Below are 22,996 nucleotides of genomic sequence, written 5' to 3'. Positions count from 1 at the left end.
GACTATAGCTCTTTTATGTTGGTCATACTCTGATTTCCTTATAACCAGCCTATGATATGTAGGCTATCATGTCATAATCAGACCTTCTCTTTTCATCTAATGCCCATTAAACACCAGTGCAATAATAACAGAGCAGCAGCAAGTCATATTGGGTCTAGGCTTTATTTTTCAGCTGCAATCTGATGGGACATTTCTCATAAATGTAGCTCTGACTCAGCTTTTAGACCTAACCGAGATAACAGTAGAAGTGTTTCATAACATCGAGTGTGCGGCGGAGGCACATAAACACATCAAGTGCTCTTCACTCCACTCCGGCCGTCATGGCTCTTCTGTCAGTCCTCACGCCTGTTCTGGCAGCGGTGTTGTGCATGGTGATGGGCTTTATGTTTGTGAAATCACGGCAAACGGAGACCACCTCCCAGGGCAAAACTAAGGGGGGCTCGAAGGCGGGCTTTAGACCGTGGGTGGACCAGGATTTACAGGACGACACAGAAATCCCCTCAAAAGAAGCCGGTAAGAGCTGAACAGAAACTTTGTCCCCTTTTCTGCCTGAGTAAAAAAAAGAAGGCCTGTCGCACATTAACCTGTAGACCAACACCACCATCTCAACACAATATAGGCTAAACAGATGTGGACAGATGTAAAAACAATCTACACGCGCGTTTCTGTCATTAGTAACTTTTAGATGCAGTTGTAAAATCAAGGTTATCACTCATGTACATCTCAACAGGCTATCACTAGTCAGAAAACATGCGACTCATGTGTCTGTGACTGTACTTTGTAGCCTATATAAATATTTTACATACCCTGGGCTACAGGTGTTTGGATGAGTTCGTTTGGAACGATGAATTCCTAGATCGCTAGGAATAATTCACAGCTGGATTAATAAATAATGATAGATGGCCTGTTGGCTATGGACGGGATAGAGTTACAGAGTGATAGTCCCAGCCTGTTCTGTTTAGTGGTATACTTTACCTTTCCATTACAAAAATACATGCAATCTAGATATATTTAGCAACAGACAGCAGTCCTAGTCTTATATTTGTTTTATGAGACTACATCCAATAAAGTTTAAGTTGCAACAGACTGGGCTTGTAAACCTGGTATTTATTAATTTTGCTGATTAAATCAGTATCAATAGGGAAAATGAACCCTTATATTTCATATCTTTGTCTATATCTTTACACATTTGAGTCCAGTTTTGTTTTTTTCATACCACAGTCTGTGCCTGAATCATCACCACGTTACAGTGTGTATGGTATATGTGCATATTAGTTGAAAAATGAATCTACTAATCCATGGACAGATAATGGATCAGCAACAATTTTGATAACTGAATAATAATTTTAGTTGTTTATCAAGGAAAAATGCCAAATGTGATGTGATGCTGCTATTTTTGTTTTCTATCATTTCAATTTGGATATCTCTGGGTTTTGGTTGGTCAGACAACACAAGACATGTGACTGGCATTTTTCACATTTTTTCATTTTTATAGACTAAATCACTAATCAAAAAAGTAATGGACAGATTAATAATAATGAAATTAATGAAAATAACTGTTGGTTGCTGCCCTAATGTACATGTAACCTTAGCTTATCATGTTTTGAATGATTAAAGATGACTTTAACAATAACAAAGCTAAGAATATTGATTTTACAGATTCCCCTATTTACACTAGAGCATCTCTCTCTAATATCAGAAGCTGCTCACTGGCTCTGCTTGTTGTCTGTCATCATTTTAGAAGATAATGAATGGGCAGACAACACTGAAGAGGAGGAGGACCTTCCACATGTGCCCTACTCACCACCATGTTACCCCGAGGAGAAGATGCTGCAGAGATCTCAGGAGTTTTACACTCTGATGAACCAGCGGAGGTCTGTCCGATTCATCAGCCCAGAGCCGGTCCCACGAGAAGTCATCGATAACGTCATCCACACTGCAGGCATGAAGCTAAATCAGATACAGAGCAAAATCAAATAGACTTAGATAAGTGCCAGTGATACCTGAGAAACATACAGTTTTTTTTTCAAATCTTCCAGCTATCTTTGACAATCTGGGGTTAAAGGAAAGCTTAAAATTGAAGGTGACATGAGTAGAAATGTGAGCAAGTATCCAGCTTTAAATCATATTCATCTCAAAACTGAACCTCTCACTTTTATGTAGACTAAAAGAAAAAGAACAAGGTTAAATCTATGTTTAAAGATGCAAATTTAAAGAGGACAAATGACCACTGAACAAATGAGCCACAGTTAATTTGGTTTAGAGTTGGATGCAGCTATGTAATCTGTTAATCTTTTCTCTGTTTTCCGTGTGCTGGTCCTTCTGTCATCTTCCCTCTGGACAGGTACGGCCCCTAGCGGAGCGCACACGGAGCCCTGGACGTTTATCGTGGTGTCAGACCCAGAGACAAAGCACCAGGTCAGACTGATAGTGGAGGAAGAGGAGGAGGTCAACTACCGTCAGAGGATGGGAGACAAGTGGGTCCATGATTTGGCCAAATTAAGGTGAGGACATACTATGCAGTACTTCTGAGTAACATAACATAACATAACAATAATATTCAATCCTCAACCCGTAATCCTGAATGTTAGCCTACCAAGGCAATGATTATTAGTCATTAAGGACAAAACCTAATTGCATTTTCTAATTTCACACATCTCTCCCCTCTCTCACAACCTCTTTTCTCCTGTAGGACGAACTGGATTAAGGAGTACTTGGATGAAGCTCCATACCTGATCCTCATCTTCAAACAGACCTATGGGATTCTACCAAACGGCAAGAAAAAGACACACTACTACAATGAAATCAGTGTCTCCATATCCTGTGGGATCCTGTTGGCTGCATTACAGGTAAAGTCACACCCCCTGAAATAAAGACAAGTCAAATATTTATGTCATTATTGATATTTTACCAAGAGGGCATCTATGCTAAAAGTGTGTGAGGCACAGCCTCAAACTAAATAAACTTTTGTGTTTGTGCTATGAAAGAAATATGGCTGATGAGGAAACCGAATTTCTGCTTTTTCCGTCCATTTGCTTTTCAGAACGTGGGCCTTGTTACCGTTACCTCGACACCCCTTAACTGCGGCCCCCAGCTCAGGCTGCTCCTCAAACGACCAGCCAATGAGAAGCTGCTGATGCTACTTCCTGTGGGTTACCCTGCTTCTGACGCCACTGTGCCTGACTTGAATCGCAAGCCTCTGGATGATATTATGGTGCACATGTGAGAGAGTCAATCTGCAGGGAAAATAAACTGCAAAAATCCAAAATGATCTTGTTTGCCTAGCTGAGAATGCAATGAAACATAGAACTAGTATATCTAAGAAATGCTTTTTGTGCAATCAAAAGTGGAGCCTTCATTATAAACCCTTGACTAACAACATGGCTCAACTGTCAAACATCTGCAGACAGTTGAGGGATGGGAAAATAAGAAGAATCCTAAAGAGTTTCCTTATGTAGTACTACCTCTTATTCCTTGCTAACACCAAACAAATATAATAAATGTAATTCTTTTTATTCAATTTATTCAATTTTATAATGATAGCATACAGTATTTTACAGTCAGTTTTTGTAGTTCCCTTCATAAACTTAGCACACCATAAAGTTTACAAACACAGAGGTGTATTAACCTTTTACATGGGTTGTGATCTCATTGAGCATTATATGATGGGCCAGTGGTAGCCTACAAACATTAAATCAATCAAATAAGCACAATGTGCAGGCATTTAAAGGTGAACAGCATTGACTTTTTAAAAAAGTCCCTTACCAAACAAACTGAGATCCAGATGTTTTCCAGCACTGCTGCTGAGAGTAAAATACAGTCCGTTTTGAATTGTTTGCTTTAGTAACGCTTGTGTAATCTGTTTTGAGTAATAACCGTGCTTGCTGAATTGTTGCAAAATGTAATGTCCTTGTCCTAGTCTGACCAATGTTAGATTTTTTAGGCTGATACCGATATCAGTGTTAAAAATCTAATGACAGCAGATCGACTCTCTCTCTTTTTTTTTTTTAAATAATTGTGACCAAGATATGTACTGAGTGAGATATTTTAAAGTTGAAAAATAAACTTGTCTGTGCTCTCTGCTGGGCAAACTATGTAACAGTGTCACTGTTTCTACATTACTTTCGACATATTTCGTACTGCTATTTCTTGTGATTTACAGGCTGACATACATAGATATCTGTCTGATTTTTCGGTGAAGTTTTACCTTACAGAAAGTTAAATAATAATAAATTGCCTACATGGGAATAGCTACTTCTAGGAATCAGTGACTACCCACACAGGTCTTGTGAGGAGTACCTTTCTGTTGTATTCTTGAGAAAATATTGCTCTGGCACGTTTCTTTTTAGTAATCATGCTGGAATTTGTGTGCTCTCTACAGCTGTTGGCCCCTAGCCCCAGTCTGTGCCTCTCATGTATCATCATTAACATGTGAATGTGAAGATAATACATGTGAGGCACAAACATAGGGCAAGTTGGCAGAGACCAAAAGATGTAGAACTTTCTTTCCAACAGAACCATATAATTATTCAACTTAAACTAACACATGAAAATCCCCAAATTATTTGTATCTATCATCATGTAGGTTTTGTCAAACAACACACTCAGTTGGCTGCTTTAAACATGTTCAAAAGCTATTCACATTCAGCTCCTGTCCTACCATCATGCAACAGAAGTTAGGTTAGCTAAATCAGTTTCATCTTTTAAATCCCTTCTAAAAACACTTACAGTATATAACAAAACTGACTATACCCCTGTGCAATATCCCTAGAATGTTAAATGATTGTAGTATTTTTAGGGAGAAGTGTAAGGAATTTGGTCTTATTTATAATTAAAAACAAGCAGGTTAGATAGACTACATTGAAAATACAGGCCTCAAAGTACAACCTCAGTGCAACAAAAGTGAATACACCTGAGTATTTTAAAGAGGAAGGTGGAGCAACAGAACAACTCCAAAAAAGAGCAGCTGAAAAGAATTATCTGTGAAGAATGGCAGAACATCTCTCCACAGATTTGTGCAAGACTGCATGCCCAGGAGGATTGAATCTGTCATCAGAAACAAAGACAGGCATATAAAATATTTAAAAAACAAAAGAATGGAGTCTCACTAATGAAGGGTGTACTGACTTTTGTTTTAGTTCATTCTTAAATATGGACTTTTCATGATAGTTTAATTAGCCAGACATTTTGTTTTTGAAATTAATTGGCCTAATTTTTCTTTGGTTTGTGCCTAAAAACAAATAGAATTGTATTAAATCGACAGGATTTGTAATTACTTTACATTTTAGTGATATTGACCATGAGAATACTCAGTCTCGTTATATACTGTGTATAGACAGGCCTTTATGTCAATCACTCCTTATGCACGGCCATTCAGGAGTTTGGGGCCACTGAGGGGTCTTTGTGTGTAATTGTTTGTTTGTTTGTTTTTGGATCTTCTTATCTCTTTTATAGAATTTTATTCCTATTTTTTTTATTAATAATATTATTGCTTTATTATTATTGTTTTTATCATTTTTCTATTATTTAGTTCTATTATTTATTTAGTTGTGGTAATACATAAACATAAACATAACTGTCTCCTTGGGTTTTATTGTATGTAAACATTGTTTTAAGAAAAGTGCTATACAAATAAAGTGTATTATTATTTTTATTATTATTATATTATATAGTGCAACCTGTGGGGGTCAGTAACAAACTGACTGACAAACTGCAGTCTTGAACCAGCCACCAAAGAAGAAGAAGAACCCCTTGTCGCTGCCAAGCCAAGCCCCCAGGAACAGCGCCGGGCTGTGAAGCCAATTTCACTTTTCAAGTTATCTTTATACATCCATGAGCCAAGCGGCAAACTCCGGGGCTGAAAAATTAAGCCAATGCGGGAGTGCCAAAAACCTGCATTATATCTAATGGCTATCAGGGGGTGACTCATCACGGGCCATAATTTACAAAATGAACATCATGCTGTATTGAAGAAGACTTGAAACAAGCGATTGAGATCATAAACTCATTAGGAAACTGTTTACTGAGGTAATAAATCAAGTTAGAAGTAGGGTTATTTTCTCATAGACTTCAATACAATTAGAATTCTCTTTGCAGCCAGTGGAGTCGCCCCCTGATGGCCATTAGATAGAATGCAGGTTTTTGGCACTCCCTCAGTGGCTTCATTTTTCAGCTAGATTGCCGCCATGGACGTACAATAAGAGCCGGATAGGGCGCCGCCGCATTTTCCCCATAGACCACCACTGTAAAAGAGACGTCTGTAAAACTGTTGACAGGACACCTCGAACTGCAAACAACATCAATTATGACTCTTTGATCCATGGAGGTTTTATATTTGTAAAACTTTCCTCGAACCGAGAAAAGCGATTTAAAAATCGTGACCTGTGGTTTGTCCAAGTGGTTTTGCCGTACCTAGCTGTCCAAGATGGCGGAGCGGTTCGCGCAAGCGCGACTCAACAACCCCGACAACCCCTATTGCGCAGGCGTTATACTACGTATACCCAGAGCTGTCTTGCTAGAGCTGTATGCTAGCTGGCTAGCTAACTGACAAGTCGCACACATTGGGCCAGAAGGGGGAAGCGCGGCGGTGGAGAAGAAGGGCGACCCAAGCGCCGCTACGAAATGGCCGGGCAACAGTTTCAGTACGATGACAGCGGCAATACCTTTTTCTATTTCCTAACGTCCTTCGTCGGACTTATTGTGATCCCAGCCACATATTACCTCTGGCCCCGGGATCAGAATGCTGGTAAGGCCCGATGTCTGCCTCGGTGCTGCTAACTTGGCTAACTAACTAACTAACATCAGCTAGTGAACTATTCAGACAGTATCTTGGGTGGTAAACGCTCACCAGTTGGCCGTCTATTAATCTGGCTTGCTTGCTACCAGATGTAGAGGCTGTCCAACCCAACCGAACGTTACATTGACTTGTAAATGTAAGCTAGCAGACGTTGCAGAGATGATGTTCACATTTCTTTGACTAGTCAGAGCTTTAGTTTACTCGCCAGCTTTACTATTTAACAAGCCACTGGCTATCCATCTGTCTTAACTTCTCATATCCAGCCAGACTACTTCAGTGGATAAACATAAATCTCAAGTGCTGGGTAGTTAAGCTAAAGCGTCAACAGTAAATGCCAGCGTCACTCTTGCAGGTCCTCCAGCTTGCCTTTGTGCCTTCTTTGTACCTTATCCTGATCAGTCCTTATCTTAGTACAAGTTTGTCAACAATAGCGAATATCTAACATGGGTTATGCAACATATGCTGGCACACTTTAATCAGCTGGTGTGCTTGGAGTAGCTTTAATGACAGGTCACCATAAACTGCAGCAAACAATGTGCAGCTTAATGTCTTGATAAAAGATTAAAACAAATTTGAGTGGAATTTGGTTTTATGAGCTAACAGCATGACATTGACTAAATGTTGCCTTGTTCTTGCTGCATTATAATACATTGATAAAACTTTTTATCACTGTTCTAGCTGAGTGAAATAAACACATGCATCTCTACCTGCTTGGCCAACATATCCACAACAATATGCTCTCAGAAAAAATATCACCCTCTGCTGATTTAGATTATCTTCAAACACCAGTAATCCTTCTCAAATAACAGTGGCATTAATAGTATTGATTGTGACTGATTTTAATAGTGCTAATGTGTCAATAATCCCTCTCTCTGTCCGTCCTCTCCCCAGAACAACTGCGTCTGAAAAGCCTGCGGAGGGTACATGGCAGGTGTCTGTGGTACCGGCTCAGGCTGATGAAGTCACAGCAGAGCATTGTCCCAACACTAAAGTAAGTCCAATGAGTTGGTTTGAGGTTTACTAAAATAAACATGATGTATACAAATCCACAGTCTAGTTGGAGGACGTTCAGGTAGTGATTGCAGGTGATCTGATGGCCTACTACGCCTCCCTTTCCAAGAAATTCTTCCACAGCAGCTGGTATTATCTCAACCTGAGATGATGATACTCCTGAATTATTCACTCTTTGTAGTTATTTATGGAGCTATGATATGTGTTACACCTGATTCAAGTGCAGTTTCAGCTGGATTACGTCTATATAAATATCTTGAATGGCCACGACTTGTAATATAATAACAGGTTTCAACTCTTTGTTCCTCGGCTCTTTTCTCCCTTGCCAAATATCACATCATTCACACATTTGGGTGTGACTTGCCTGAGCTGTTTGCATTGAGAAAGCTCTGTTATCCTACCATCACAGGAGCTGTTCCTGATAGCTTTCTGCTTCCCTGTGTGTTTTCAGCTGGGCAGGGACAGTCTCACTGTGGTGTGAAGATGAGGCATAGGCCGTGCTCTCTGTAGTGTGTGCAGACTCCAGCTTGCATGCGTGTGTGGAAGTGATTGTTTTGGTTGATTTTTGTCAGTTCATGTTGTTTTCATGGATGTAAACACTCCGTTGCACTCTGTTTAACATTTCTGTTAACATGACGCTGTTTTCTCAGGGTTGTTTATTCACTCTGTCTGTGTGGTTAATGGAAAGATGGGTGCTCAAGTGCTCTTCAGTGCCTCACTCTGCCTATCTTGTCACAGCATTTCTATCTGAGTGTCGTCTTGTTGTTTCATCAGCCGTTTGTCTTCATACTCCCACTCTCCACTCATGCTCTGTCACCAGACCTACATCCTGTTTTTACTGTCCAAATTCATAAATTCTTTATTTTTCATCTGTTGTGATTCAAGCTGTTTACAGCATAAAATGTGTTTATTAAGTTGAATAAATAAGAATGACTAGCCCCAGCTCGTCTCTCAGAATCGCAGTATCCGTTTCCTCCTCACAACTGTATCATAACGATGGTATTTATTATAGGAATCCATCATGTATTTTTCTGGTTGAGCTACTCTGGCAACTCAGGCTAGTGTGGGGTTGTCATGGCAACAGATGCTGCAGAGCAGGCCATAAGGGTTTTGCTATTGTCATGGAAACAAGTTCAACTTCCATGCATAAATACCAAACAACAACAATGTTAGAACCTCTCTTGCCCTTCTGCTTGTATGCAGCAGATTCAGATGAGCTTGCTGTAGAAATTAATATTATTAAAAATACTGAAAGTTAGTTTGCATTGCTGGATTGGTTTTTCAGAAACTAATAATAATAATAATAATAATAATAATAATGATGTTGATAATAATGAAGACTACAAGGCACAGTGTAAAAATAAAATGGGCCTGTTGTTTTCTTCAGGTAAGAGAGATGTTCGTGGGTGACATTTGTTTCCTGTTTGTGTGTTGACATTTTCAGGAAAGCAGCCTTGTTATTTGGATGGGCTGTGTTCCTGCTGCTAGCCTACAAGGTGTCCAAGCTTGACAGAGAGTACCAGGAGTATAATCCTTATGAAGTCCTCAACTTGGACCCGGTAAACACACAAAACATACAGACTGCTGTAGTCTCATAAGTTTGATTCAATTATATCTATTGCTTAAATTATGTATGTATAAGTGGTATGTTAAGATGTTACTGTAATTACATTTCTTGTCTCCAGGGTGCATCACTGTCAGAAATCAAGAAGCAATACCGTGTACTGTCACTCAAATACCACCCTGACAAAGGTGGTGATGAGGCCACATTCATGAGAATTGCCAAAGCCTATGCTGCGTAAGTGTCTGTCAGGTTTTTAGATGAAGAAGTAATTAAAGTAATAAGCTGCTGCACCCCAGTATTTGGCTTGATTGATTCATTTACCATTTCACTCGTCTTTTTCCACAGTCTGACCAATGAACAGTCTCGGCTGAACTGGGAAGTGTATGGCAACCCAGATGGTCCAGGAGGTGAGTTAAGCCACTCTCAGTCTTGTCTCTCAGTTTTTATGTGTTGACACACCTTTTGTGCTTGACTCAAGGACTGCTGCAATAACTGCAATCGTGCACTATAGGCAAGCCAACCGCTCTGGAAGGCAAGCAGCTTGGGGTTAGCTGACCAGGGGTCGGTGCTGATGCTCGGTAGTTAAAAACATGTCTGTGTGAATATTTTGTCTCAGTTATGTGCTTAAACTCTCCCGGGTCACCACATGTGAGGTAAACTAGTTTTAAACAAATCATAAAATCTAAAGGCACATCCAGCCAGACTCCATTCATAAATCCCAAGTTTAAGGGGACTTGGCTGTAACCAGTGTTGTCTCTTGCCACAACATGATTTAAAGTGTTTTCCATGTTCATTAGGTACTGCTGCTCCATTTGGTTGACACATAATCAGACTAACACACCTTGATTTTTATTTAAAAAAAAAGAAAGAAAAAAAAAGGCACTAATACCGCATAAACCACATACCGCAATGTTGAGCCAGCCTGAATCACCGAAGGGGAAATTCCTTCACTGCAACAGCCTTACTTGACACTGGTGAGTCAGAGTCTTGTAGTCATGAATGGAAGATAAATTGAAACATCAGCAGCCAATTCATTCCAATGACGGCTGCTCTCTCATTGTATAAGCAGGTGTCATTGGTGCCCACTAGCACCAAAAATAATGCGTTTATCCAGATTTTGGTGGCTCCTTAAAGTCTATCATCTATCTATGGTTTAAATTCTGACAGTTGAAATTACCATTTTTAACATTTTCATAGTTTGATTTGTGTTACTTTTTTAATGAATATATTTGGAATTACATCTTTCTTGGTCCTATGGCATTAGGTGACCTGTAATTCTGATTTTTTTTTTTTTTTTCCACAACACCGAGGTTGCCGCAGAGCTTACCTGTGTTGTTTGCCATTTTGATCCATTGCTTCTTATGTCTCCCTTTCTAGCAACCAGCTTTGGTATTGCCCTGCCTGCCTGGATTGTTGACCAGAAGAACTCAATGCTGGTATATATTGATTCATTGTCAATGAAGTTTCAATTCATTAACCTGTCTTGATTTAATTGAACTGTGTTGCATTTGACTAGCAGAGAGATCTGAACATTTTTGTTTCCTTTTTTGTAGGTGCTGTTGGTATATGGACTAGCCTTTATGGTCATCCTCCCTGTTGTTGTGGTGAGTCCTCACCATTGAAACCAGATTCTGTGCAAAAGAATGTATTAAATAGCTGACCTCTGTACCTCTTACACCCTGTGTGTCTCATTTTTCTCTCTATTTCTATCCACTTGTTTGTTTTTCTCTCTGTGTCTTAGGGCACGTGGTGGTACCGCTCTATCCGCTACAGTGGAGACCAGATCCTCATCAACACTACACAGCTCTTCATGCATTTTATGTATAAAACGCCCAACATGAACATGAAACGTGAGTTTCACTTCCCAGACCACAGTGCCTCTGAATGTATAATGTACAAGACTGGACCAGATGTAAACTAGATAAATGTATTTATCAATGTATGTTTATGATTAATATAAATGTATTAATCTACCAATGTGACCATTTTCAGCCATACCAACATCAAATATGGTGATTCTCTTTCACTAATTCTAATGGCCGATTGATTCTGTCCTCCAGGGTTAGCCATGGTGTTGACAGCAGCGTTTGAGTTTGACCCTCGCAGCAATAAAGAAGCCACCATACGGCCAACAGACAACATTGAAGTGCCACAGGTAATGGCAGCCTCATTGGAGAGGAATTTGCAAATGTGGATGTGTAGGTCTGCATCTGTGTGTCAGGAAAATAGAGACTGTCAAGAAATTGAAGGGGATTTTCTTTTTTAATAGAAGGGCAACAACCTCTCCTGTCTCTCTTGCAGTTGATCCGTGAGTTGGGGAATATCAATGTGAAGAAGAAGGAGCCTCCATTCTGCTACCCATACAGTTTGAAGGCCAGGGTCTTGGTGCTGTCTCACCTTGCACGTATGGAGGTATCGGAGGAGTTAGAGGAAGGTAGGACGGTCTTATAATATGGAATTTTAAGAACTGGTATTGTAGTCTTTGGAAATGTCATGAAAATCTTTTTTTTTACTAGCTGATCAGGTATCACATGTTCTATTCTAAAAGCTACTCCAAGAATGAAAAGTTTTCCCAAAAAATCTGATTTTGTCATTATCTGCTCAATTTTGTATGTTAACATAATACACATTAAGTTAGCTAGCATAGCACCTTGTCAGCCTTCTCCAAAGAAACACAAATGGTTCTTTCAAAAATGAATGCAGTGACGCAAAACTAAACAGTTGCACAAGGTGCTTAGCAACACAGCTGCACACATCTTGTAAAGTCACAAGATTTCATTATGAATATACAACCCTATCCTATTTGTAAATTTACACTCCTACACGTAAGTACATACTCAACTAGCATGAGGTATTGGGAGCACTTGAGAACATGTTTTTCTCAAGCTGTGTGGAAACTGTAAAAAAATCATGTGTTTGACCACTTTTTAAGGTTGCTGATTGGGAGCTGCACTAATGAACACACAGTGCATGATATGAACACATAAACTTCACCAGTGTTTTGACTTACATGAGCATCCTCAACCATCTTCAGTTGTGTTGGAAAAACGCTACCAAACCGTCCTTGCACACTGGAGAAAAACAACAACTGGGGCCTTTTGGCTCTATATTGTTGTGAAATGTAAAGCGTTGCATGTTATCCAGACAGTGGAGAGGCTTAATGAGTCACAATGAAGTGTCTTTTGAAGTGAATATTCAGCCATTATCTCTACAATAATCGTATTTTTGGAAGTACTTTCAGCGAAAATATTCTCTGTAAGAAACGTGAGAAGGGTCATAACATGTTATTCAAAACATGTGTGGTGTGTTTCTGTTCCAGATCAGAGATTTGTGGTGAGGAAGAGCCCAGCTCTCCTTCAGGAGATGATCAACGTGGGCTGTCAGCTTACCATGATGGCCAACAGCCGAGGCGGTAAACACTCCACAAACATATACATAGTTGTGTTTTATGTCTTATTCATTGTGTGCAGATGTATCAGTTTCCATAAAATTGTGACATGCAGGGGAAGTTGTTGTTGTGGGAACTCTTCAGATGGGCCAATAAGTCTTCAGGTCACCCACAACTTAGCAATAAACTCAAAACTTATAAGAGAAAGACTCAAAGAAATACACTTGAAGCTGATAGAGTTCAGTGTGAATAGGTTTATTGTGCATAAAGAGCAATACAAAGCAAACCGAGGTCTTGATCCTGGGATAAAGAACCTAATGCAAAATCATAAAACACTATATTATATACCTCTCATAACCCCTCCTAATGTGGAGCTTTTTTTATAGACTCCACCTTGTTTGACCTTGACACTTTGGTAATAATCCAAGCATGATTCATCTCAGAAACAATGGTGTCTCAGACTTTTCTAAGATGTATCAATTGCACCTGGCCTAGAAATAATACTGTCTCAGCATCTTTCACATTTCTCACAATACAAAATGGGCCTAGCGGCCTTCAACCATCGCACACAGAGAACCAGAATGTGACATGACTGATCATCCACCTTCTCAACTTCCCTGGGAACCGTCTCTTATTGACGTAAATGTTATCTTTGCATATTCACTGGCACATCCCAAGTTGCAACTGTCTCTTATTGATGTAAATGTTATCTTTGTACATTTACTAGCATGACCGTTTGTTGGGGACATCTGTCTCCACCAAACTGTGCATCTATAAAACTACAAAAAACACCTTTTGCTCTTTGTATTCTGCCACTTCAGGACATCTGTTCCTGTTTTTTGTTGGGAAATGATTTTCTTTGAACTTCTTGAGTCAAAATCATGATGCCTGTAGTTTTCATGAATGTGTGCTCACTGACATGATTCTGCCCAGGTTTCCATGCTCCTCGACTCGTAACCATTGAGAATTGTATGAAGCTGACCCAGATGATAGTGCAGGGCCTGCAGGAGTCCAAGTCACCACTACTGCAGCTGCCCCACTTTGAAGAGGAGCATCTCCGCTACTGCATCTCTAAGAAGGTACCTGCCGAGTGCCTGTGTATGCACACAAATGTGATATTGTGTGAACAATTCAGATAGGAAAAAAAAATTACGTGCAGGTGGTTATTTTGTTCTCTCACTGTCCTCCTCCTCTCTTCTTTAGTACAAAGTTCGGAGCCTGCAGGACCTGGTGAGCCTCAAAGACTCAGACAGACGCAGCATGCTGCGTTTCTTGGGGGAGGAGAAGTACGATGAGGTCATGGCTGTGCTGAGCAGCTTCCCTCACATCACCATGGATACCAAACTGCAGGGTCAGTCCTGAAAAATACAGGCATTCAAAATTTGTTTGGCCACCAACTGCCTTTAATATGTTTGCAGCCTAAAAAAAAAAACTCCACATGCAGTCAGCCAAATGGATGCCCTTCATATGTCAGTGCATGCAGATTGAAAAAATGTGCCAGTAAACTTAGCAGATGATGGCTTATCTTCTAATCAGTTAGTTTTAAAACATTTACACAAATGTGTTGAGGAACTGTATAGATCTGTGACCTGTCATTTAAAGACCCTGCATTTCTCTCCCTGTGTTTGCAGTCCTTGATGATGAAGACAGCAATAACATCACTGCAGGCTCTATCGTCACAGTTACTGTCACCTTAACCAGAAAAAAAATGGCGGTAAGGAATAATTGCATTTGGTGAGACATAACTAGACATGACAGTGAGTTACTAGAAAGCAGCTTTTGCGAACGTTGCTGCCTTGGATGACCACTAGAGTGTACTGTAGTGTTGTCTCAATGCAATTGTTGGAAAGCATGAATGAACTCTATTGGTGTGCTGTGTGTGTGTAGGAGGTGTTCGAAAAAGAGCAGGAGTCCACACCGTGTCCAGGAGACGAGGCTGCCAACACAGAGGAAGCAGTAAGGAGAACACACACACACAGAACATGTTAACTTAGAGCCATTTATAAAACATTTAACTCAGCTTTGTTCAGATTTTGCCTTGATAAAAAGTTTAACGGTTGAAGAAATCTTGTAGTGTCCACTTAACCTTTTTTTGTTCTTTCTATCTGAAGCAAGCAGACTCAAGTAAAGCCAAAACTAAAGTGTGGCAGAACAAGAGTAAAGGGGCTAAGAAGACAGCCAAGTCCAAGAAGAAAAAATTAACCAAGAAGAAGGCCACTCCTGCACCTGCCAAAACCAAGCAGGCCAATGGCAACGTGGCAGGAAATGTGAGTCTCCAATCACAGCTGAGTTAAAGCTGCTTGATGATTTTCATAAAGAACTGGATTCATTTGTCATATAATTATAAACATTCTTAATATCATTTTTTTTATGTCACAGGAAGTCGTAGCAGCAGCCACAGCGGCAGCAGCAAAGGAGGAAGAGGACGAGGCCTCAGACAAAGGCAGCGAGTCAGACGAGGGCGAGGCCAACAAGGACTCTCCCAGCGAGAGAGATGAAGACAGTGACAAACAAAGCGACACAGAGGTGGATGAGATGGCTGGCGATGATGAGGAGGTCAGGGAAACTTCATATGGGTGCATATGTTACACACACGAATCACACTGGACTCAGGATGAACATATTATTTATAAAAAAAAGGGGGATCGTTTTATTCTGAAAGAATAAATGAAAAACAGTGATTTTGCTGGTCTTCAGTAGCTTTACTCTAGGTGTAACTGTTAACTGATCTGGCTTAGAACAATGTACGATATAGGGCAACAATCACAGTATTGTATAAAAATAACAAAAAGGTATTAAAACTCATTCATCTGCAATTCTTATGACTAGTATATTTTATAGAAAACAGTTTATGAGCCCAAACATTACAATAAATTAAATGGTATCACAAATTAAGCTCTTTTCTTAAAGTTTACTAACTACTAAAATCTCACATCCTGTGCTTAATACAATGTATCTTGACTATGTTTACACTGACGCTTGATTCTGCACTCCCACATACCATTAGCCCATATGTGAATGTGTACCGTTGCTATGGCAACAAGTGGCAGCTGACATTAGCGTTAGTTAGCTTAGCTTAATCGTCCGACAAACAATAACCCATAAAATTACAGTTCAACATATTTAAACAAAATCAACAACAGCTACCAACAGTTATATTCTTTACAACCTTAGCTAATGTGTTGTCACAGGTTAGATTGTCAAAATTAGAGTAATAACAGCTTTAATCCCTGAGGAACTACGCTAGTGTTAGTGACGGTTGGGTTGCATCCACTCGTATGCAGTTACCTTACGTTACAGTTCCCTCAAACAATATAACAAAGCACAATACAAACTATATAAACAAATTATCTATCAAGGGTAGACTACTGATAAAATCTGAGGGTGCTTAGGTGACATTTACCCACCTGTAATAATAAATGAAAAACAGTGATTTTGCTGGTCTTCAGTAGCTTGACTCTAGGTGTAAATGCCAACTGAAGAATACAGCACAAACCAACCGTTTATATACCCAGATTTGCTCTTGTGCCTGTACTCAAATCAGTTATGCATTAAATTGAATGGGGGGTATCTGTATGGTATCTGTAAAGATACAAAATCGATATCATATGTATAAAATAATGTCACAATTGAGCAGGCAGATACACATAAATACCCTGTATGTCACACATACATCAGTTTTAGGCTTTAGCAGTATGGTGAAAATATCATTCAGCGTCAGTCATGTTCAGAGGCCACAGTAATCACTGTGTTATTATATGTTGTGATAATGCTTTGACTGTCATGTGTTTTAGCCACAAATAATGACCAAAATATAAAATAACTCTTACAACCCTCCCACTGACAAGGCTAGAAAGTCTAACGAATGGAAAGGAAACACTACCCATACCTGTACCTAACCTGATCCTCCGACTCTCCACACACACACACACACACACACAGGAGTGGGAGGCATTGCAGCAAAGCATCCAGCGGCGAGAGCGGGCCCTGCTAGAGACCAAGTCAAAGGTGACGCACCCCGTCTACAGCCTCTACTTCCCTGAGGAGAAGCAGGAGTGGTGGTGGCTCTACATCGCTGACCGCCGAGATCAAACCCTTGTCTCCATGCCCTACCACGTCTGCACGCTAAAAGACACAGAAGAGGTGAGTTTGTTGATCACATTTTTTAAATAGAAATGTCAAAAATAGAATTAAAATAAACGGCTAAGAGCACAAGGTGACATCTTCAAATAACTCGTGTTGTATTGGTATTAAATTAACAATGATATTAAACCTAGAAAAGCAGCAAATCTTCACTTCTGAGACGCTGGAATCAGCATTTGTTTGGCATTTTCCTTACTAAATGATCAAACGATTATCTGAAATATTGTCAATTCATAAGACTTGATTGTTCTGTGTGTGGAATTAAATTAGTTTGCCGGTATCTTGTAATTTATACTATAATCCATCTGGAGAAGAAAGGTCTCATTAAGTTAAAGTGTTGCCTGTGCACCGTAGCCACTCATATCCTGTTGCTAGGCAACCTTTTGCACTTGTGTCATTATCCCCTCAGAGGAGTGTGTATATATATGTGTGTGTGTGTGTGTGTGTGTGTGTGTTTATATTGCCCAATTTGGACCTCTGATCCCGTTGTTCTAGAGCTACAATAAGGATCGACAGGGAAGTAAAAGCTTAATGAGGCCTGTGTAAGTCTGCAGGACCAGCTGTCCCCGCTGTGAGGGAATGTAATAGCAAGAGGTGATCATTTACTGTTGAGCAATCAATTAGTCTGTCACTTCAACAGTTCCTTTTGTTGTTCGTGTGTTGTGCGACCGCGTGTACGCTGCGTGTTTGACAGACATGTTTTTGGGGAGGGCAAGAAGGGCTGCTTTCACCAACAAGGCTGTAAATTGTCGCCGTGCTCACGGCTCACTCTCCACTCACACGCTGAATAATAATTTGCTTCATTGTGCCGATAATTAGATGTTTGCCATGTAATTGCGCGACATAGTAATCACAGCCCGAGGTAATGCTGGTCTAATATTTACAGTTGGACCCCATCATCATTTGGCGGTTCATTTGTGATTACCTACCGCACTGCGACTGTCTGCAGCTAGGTAATTGTGCGTCATCAGTAACAGCTGCCAACAACTACCGTTATATTTTTCTGTCTTTTACAGGTTTGCCTACTTTTACTGCTTCTGTTAGTGTTTTTATTTTTGATAGATAAAAGAAGGGGAACCTCGTTTGTGATTTTTTTTTTTTTTTTTTATAACTGTGTATTCTGTTCTCCAGGTGGAGCTGAAATTTCCAGCCCCCTCCAAAACAGGCAACTACCAATATTCTGTCATCCTCCGCTCTGATTCCTACCTGGGACTGGACCAGATCAAACCACTCAAGGTGAAGCGAAAACTGTGTGTGTGTGTGTGTGTGTGTGTGTGTGTGTGTGTGTGCTCATATGTGTGCGATGTCTGCTACTGGCCAAAGTGGTTTGCAGATTTTACTATCCACCATTTACTCATCCAAATCAGTGTACTGTAAATTGTCCTGGATATAATGGGTCTTTGCCTGCCAAAGCAACTGGAACAATAGATCCAGCAGACACAGCCAAAATGTAGCAGAAGCTTGTTGAACAATGGTGTTAATTACTGCCAAGGTGTTGAGAATAAAGGGGATTTGTTAATCTAGTAGCCAAACAAAAGCATAAGTAGTACTTGTACTGTCCTTGCTGAAGTGTTGGAACTTCAACTAGACAAGTAGTTGAGTATCAGGAGTGAAACTGAAAAAAATAACAAAAGCACAAAACACAATAATGTAATATTATCTATACAAAGATAAGTTGCTTTTACCAAATATTAATGAATCACAGATTAATTATCTTATTTCCAATCACCATCAATCACTACTAAATATAAACAAAATAAGTAACAAAGGATACTAAGAAATGGTAAACTCTAACACCAATATGGCTGACATTCAAATGATAAGGCAGGCAAAGGCAAAGTGATTAGGCCTCCACCCTGTGGTCCGCTTAGCATAAACACCCAATCAAAATATGCAAACATCAGTACAAACATCCCCACAATACTGCCTAATTTTATTATAGTGCAGCTGACATTGATTGTATTGCTATTTAACAGCATTTTAGCTTAAAATAAAGTATTTGTATTTGATTTGATTCTTTTTTTCCGAATTGCTCTTCGAGGTTTCGTTGTTTCATTTCTGAACTTAATTAATTCATTTCACTTCATTGTATTCAGCCAGAGTGTATATACAGACTCTCAGTTAGTCCCTTCTCTGCTGCAATCTCTATTTGCAGTTTAGAGTTTGATTCTATGTTGATTTTTAAATTCTAAACAAAGTCGCAGCTTTATTTGTAAAACAGGTCAAACAATGAATTCTGTCCGGCAATGAATCACTTGATCTTTAACGGCAGTAAATCATGGTTGTAATGATCTCTGCTAGTTGAATATTTCCAAGTGAATGACAGTGATTTTATGTTCAACTTAAAAGCAGTGCTACGTTACGTTTAGGGTTGTAAATTTCAACTTCTAGATGGCAGCAAAAGCAGGATTTTCAGCAAGTCTTTCATCACTCTTTAAAAGAAAAATTTGACCAGTTAAAACTCGGAGGCCTTAATATTTCTCTGCAGAGACTTTTAACAGTTTGCAACCATAATACGTTCTCGTGTGTATTTTCTCTAGCTGGAGGTCCACGAGGCCAAGGCCATGCTGGACAACCACCCGCAGTGGGACATCCCCGACACAGAGGAGGAGGACGAGGAGCAGGAGGACAGCGACGGCATCGAGGAGAGTGAAGACGACGACGAGGACAACGACTGAATGCCAACACACACACACACACACGCACACATACACACACACACACGCTCACCGCCCCCCCCATGGACAGGCCACCCACCCACTCCTGACCCCACAACAGCACTCAAGAGCAGCGAGCGAGGAGCGGCAAGGTTGCGCCTGCCACACACATAAACACACACACATACACACACACAAAGAATCACCGGGGACAGTTTATATATACAGAGCCCTGCTCCTCTTCCGCCATTTTACCTTTACAATGACATGAACTGTGACCCCGCCCCTCCATTTTCCCTTTTCTACAGAGACTTTCATTTTTCCGTCGCTTGCGGAAGAGAATTCTGTGAATACTTACCCAGGCCCATGTGTGTGTGTGCGTGTGTGCTTGCGTGTTAAGAATGTGTGTGTTTGCACTCCAGTGTGAGTGCATGACGTGTGTTTGTAACCTTGTAAGTCTTTGTACAGGTATGAAAGATTGACACACTGTGGCAGGAGGACCTATTATCTGGGCTCTTTTTCTTCTTTTTCTCAAAGGGAGAAGGGGGGGATGTATAACAGCTAATTCCGTTTGCAAAATTAACAAAAAAAAAACAAAACACATGACCTCCACACGGAAATCATGACATCGCTCTCGCTCCTAATTTTAACATCACTCAGCACCGATGTTTGCCACACCAATGATACTTTCTATTGTACACTTAAACTGCAGAAGTGTGAGCTTTAGCCCTATTTGTCTGGGATCCACAATCCGAGTCAACCAATGGGACGTTTGCTCCTTTCAGCGCACGTGGGAAAGGGGGGTGGGGGGGTGGGGGGGGGGGCACAGTTGAGTCTCATCAGTTTTTATTTTTCCAGCCAGTCACTTGTATGTCCTTGTACTCTCTCTGTTTGCTGAAGAGGACGATGATGATAGTAAATCCACAGATGGATACTGATCTCCAGTCGGTTCTGTCAATGATGCCTGTTTGATGCCCCTTCGATCCATGTCAAACTGTATTTTTCTGAAAGCTGTTGATTGAAAGCAGGTGGATCTTGAAATGAATCATGACCCCAAGTATAACGGTGGGGGGGGGGGAGGGGGGAATGACAAAACTTGCAGTGTTAAGATTTGTTTGAATTATTAGTACTCTTCTTGTCCATATACTACATAAACGTTGTGAGTTTTTCAGACTTTAAAGGGGCTCAGATATATATATAAATAGATAGATACAGTATAAACATACTTGTGGCTTTTCAGAAAAGTGACTTCCTTTCTCTTCATCCTTTTTTTTTTTTTTTTTTTTTTTTTTAAACAATTGTAGCACATTCCAGTCTATACTCATTGTCCGAAAAGGCCTTATGAATACAACTGAAATACCACAACATACAAGTCTGCGGGGTGCCATGCACCTCTGGTTCTTGGGAGAGCAGAAAAAAAAAAATAGTTTCTTTGTGTTTGTAAAGATCTACAGTGTTTTTTCTTTTTGTTACAGTTTAGGTTTAGTCTGTTCATAGTAAATTACTAGCTCCTCTGTCTCGGGATACATATCACTGATATATTGCCACGACAAAAGCCTCTGAGTACAGTTTTTGTCTGCTAGAAAGAGGGTTAGCAGTCATATGGGAAATGTGACTGAAGGGGTTTTAGCCTTGGGACCCTGTTGTAATGGGATTAGAGTATGAGGTCGCTGACACAAACAGCACTTGTGATCTGAAAGTGTCTTGAACAAAAAAAACCTGTCGAAAGTAACTTGTAGTGTCAGACTAAGCATATTCTGTCCAGCACCTTTTTCTCTTTAGTCGTATAAGCAAAACAAGCTTAGTTTTGTAATTACAACTGCCATTTAAGTAAATGTCCTTTTTTTTTTTTTTTTTTTTTAATTTTTCTGTCTGAGGAATACAGAGCAGTTCTGGCTAACCAAGAAGAGCCCATCTCATTTAAATTTAGTTGTTTTTTTGTCTGTTAAGCTGTACTTATAACAAATGTTACACATACATCTTGTTTTATTCCATTCTAACCCTGATTTTTACATCTGTTAGACTCATGAATGGGGAAAAAAGAAAAATCAGAGCTTCCCTGTGTGTAGCTCTGTGGGCTCTCGCTATGTTGATGACTTTGCAGTTCAGTTTTTAAAAGAAATCTTTCACCATAAATATCCACACTCAGAAGTTAATTTTTTCTGTTAAGGTATATACTAGTGTGTGTCATGTTAGTGTGGGAGAGATAAAGGTTTGAATATCCCGGGACGTGCTCTCCTTTACACCACATGCACACACTCACACAAACAAAACTCACATGCGTGCACTATACCCTCCTGTAATTGTGTTCAAAGCAGGTGTATGATAACAGGTAATATTGAACTCTGAGTATTTATTGCTCTGCAATAGAATGTAGCATCAGTGATTTTACGCTGTGTGGGGAAAAAAAAAACTGCAGCGAGGTTAAATATGACACCATCTCTCCCATGACAGACCTTGTCCAGGCGACAGGCGGGCAGGCCGCCTCAGTTTGGACAAACTACCCAATGACTATCTATCTGCCACTTTTGTTTACAAAGGAACTGTCATTGTAAATGGAAAAATATATTATTTGTATTTAAAATCATTTCAAATAAAAACTTTTAAATGAGATAGTTTCATTTTTTTCCCACCTTGAACTGCTGATAACTGAACGCAGAAAGACTTTTTAATGTATTTCTGTAAATTTAGAAAAGAATATTTCAGGCAGTTGTAAATACCAGGCTGTTCCCATGCATTTATTGCAATAATACTCTATGGGCTTCATCTTAAAGCGCTGCTTTGCTCGTTCCGATAATATGACATTCACATGCATTGTACATGTCGGGTTTTTCATATTTTTAATGAGTTCCCTTTTAAATTTGACCAGTTGATGTGCAGATATTGATACACATCAGCAAAGTTAGGCTCCCAAAAGCCCCAGCTTCAATGTATGTCAGCTGTTTCTAGTCATTTAGTGAGTTTCACATTCTACACTACAATATAAACCCAATTACCCAATATTTTTGCCCCTGTCTTGTAAAGGGACCCTAGATGCATATTCCTGTGGGGCTGTAAATTGCAATAAGGGCCCAACATCCAAGGCCATTGACAGCAGCTTCCTCATATGAACAGGTGTGGGAATTCCCTGTCAGTACATTTTGCAAATTTGGGATCAGGGTTCTCCAGATAATATCTTAAAACATTTCGAAGAAAGACTAAATATCTGAGTTTTATTTTAGACCGATGGAAATAATAATGATAAAGTTTATTTACAGAGCAACTTATCAAAACAAGCAATTACAAAGTGCTTTACAAGGAAGAGATAAAAAGAAAAAAAAGAGTGCAGCATTATCTGTAATATAGCTTTAAAGTGCTGCCAATGGGATGAAAAGGGCTGTTTCAGTGTTATCAAAAGGGGGCTGAACCTCTTCAGTTTGAGTGCTCCTGTTTTGTTT

At 39.8% G+C, this 22,996-nt stretch overlaps 2 protein-coding genes and 1 long non-coding RNA gene across 3 annotated transcripts; 2 read left to right on the top strand and 1 right to left on the bottom strand.

Annotated features, from left to right (window-relative positions):
• Positions 1 to 165: 165 nt before the first annotated feature.
• iyd (iodotyrosine deiodinase) lies at positions 166 to 4,244 on the top strand. The gene is made up of 5 exons (XM_042390767.1): positions 166 to 513; positions 1,742 to 1,942; positions 2,345 to 2,504; positions 2,693 to 2,849; positions 3,044 to 4,244. Exons 1-5 carry the CDS (start codon positions 321 to 323, stop codon positions 3,224 to 3,226), a joined length of 894 nt encoding a protein of 297 aa, XP_042246701.1. The 5' UTR covers positions 166 to 320; the 3' UTR covers positions 3,227 to 4,244.
• On the bottom strand, positions 464 to 7,296 carry LOC121882486. Its single transcript, XR_006092094.1, has 3 exons — positions 6,848 to 7,296; positions 1,805 to 1,950; positions 464 to 549 (listed from the first exon to the last, which is right to left on the bottom strand). It is a non-coding gene; the product is annotated as an uncharacterized LOC121882486 (long non-coding RNA).
• On the top strand, positions 6,410 to 20,063 carry sec63 (SEC63 homolog, protein translocation regulator). The gene is made up of 20 exons (XM_042390765.1): positions 6,410 to 6,745; positions 7,688 to 7,787; positions 9,252 to 9,366; positions 9,493 to 9,605; positions 9,717 to 9,778; positions 10,749 to 10,807; positions 10,925 to 10,975; positions 11,113 to 11,221; positions 11,432 to 11,526; positions 11,673 to 11,805; positions 12,691 to 12,783; positions 13,693 to 13,838; positions 13,963 to 14,110; positions 14,391 to 14,473; positions 14,647 to 14,715; positions 14,871 to 15,026; positions 15,139 to 15,315; positions 16,702 to 16,902; positions 18,034 to 18,138; positions 19,443 to 20,063. The coding sequence occupies exons 1-20, from the start codon at positions 6,622 to 6,624 to the stop codon at positions 19,578 to 19,580; spliced, it is 2,277 nt and encodes a 758-aa protein (XP_042246699.1). The 5' UTR covers positions 6,410 to 6,621; the 3' UTR covers positions 19,581 to 20,063.
• The last annotated feature ends 2,933 nt before the right edge of the window (positions 20,064 to 22,996 follow it).

The sequence above is a fragment of the Thunnus maccoyii genome, chromosome 17 (assembly GCF_910596095.1).
Source record: "Thunnus maccoyii chromosome 17, fThuMac1.1, whole genome shotgun sequence".
In the NCBI taxonomy this organism is placed as follows: domain Eukaryota; kingdom Metazoa; phylum Chordata; class Actinopteri; order Scombriformes; family Scombridae; genus Thunnus; species Thunnus maccoyii.
This window is presented reverse-complemented; position numbering and strand designations above follow the sequence as displayed.

Excerpts from the sequence above, each read along its gene's own strand:
- iyd (XM_042390767.1), top strand. The coding sequence starts at position 321 with ATGGCTCTTCTGTCAGTCCTCACGCCTGTTCTGGCAGCGGTGTTGTGC. Across the intron at positions 2,505-2,692 it reads CATGATTTGGCCAAATTAAG|GACGAACTGGATTAAGGAGT; the intron begins GTGAGGACATAC and ends TTTCTCCTGTAG. Across the intron at positions 2,850-3,043 it reads TCCTGTTGGCTGCATTACAG|AACGTGGGCCTTGTTACCGT; the intron begins GTAAAGTCACAC and ends TTTGCTTTTCAG.
- sec63 (XM_042390765.1), top strand. The coding sequence starts at position 6,622 with ATGGCCGGGCAACAGTTTCAGTACGATGACAGCGGCAATACCTTTTTC. Across the intron at positions 12,784-13,692 it reads GATGGCCAACAGCCGAGGCG|GTTTCCATGCTCCTCGACTC; the intron begins GTAAACACTCCA and ends GATTCTGCCCAG. Across the intron at positions 14,474-14,646 it reads TAACCAGAAAAAAAATGGCG|GAGGTGTTCGAAAAAGAGCA; the intron begins GTAAGGAATAAT and ends GTGTGTGTGTAG.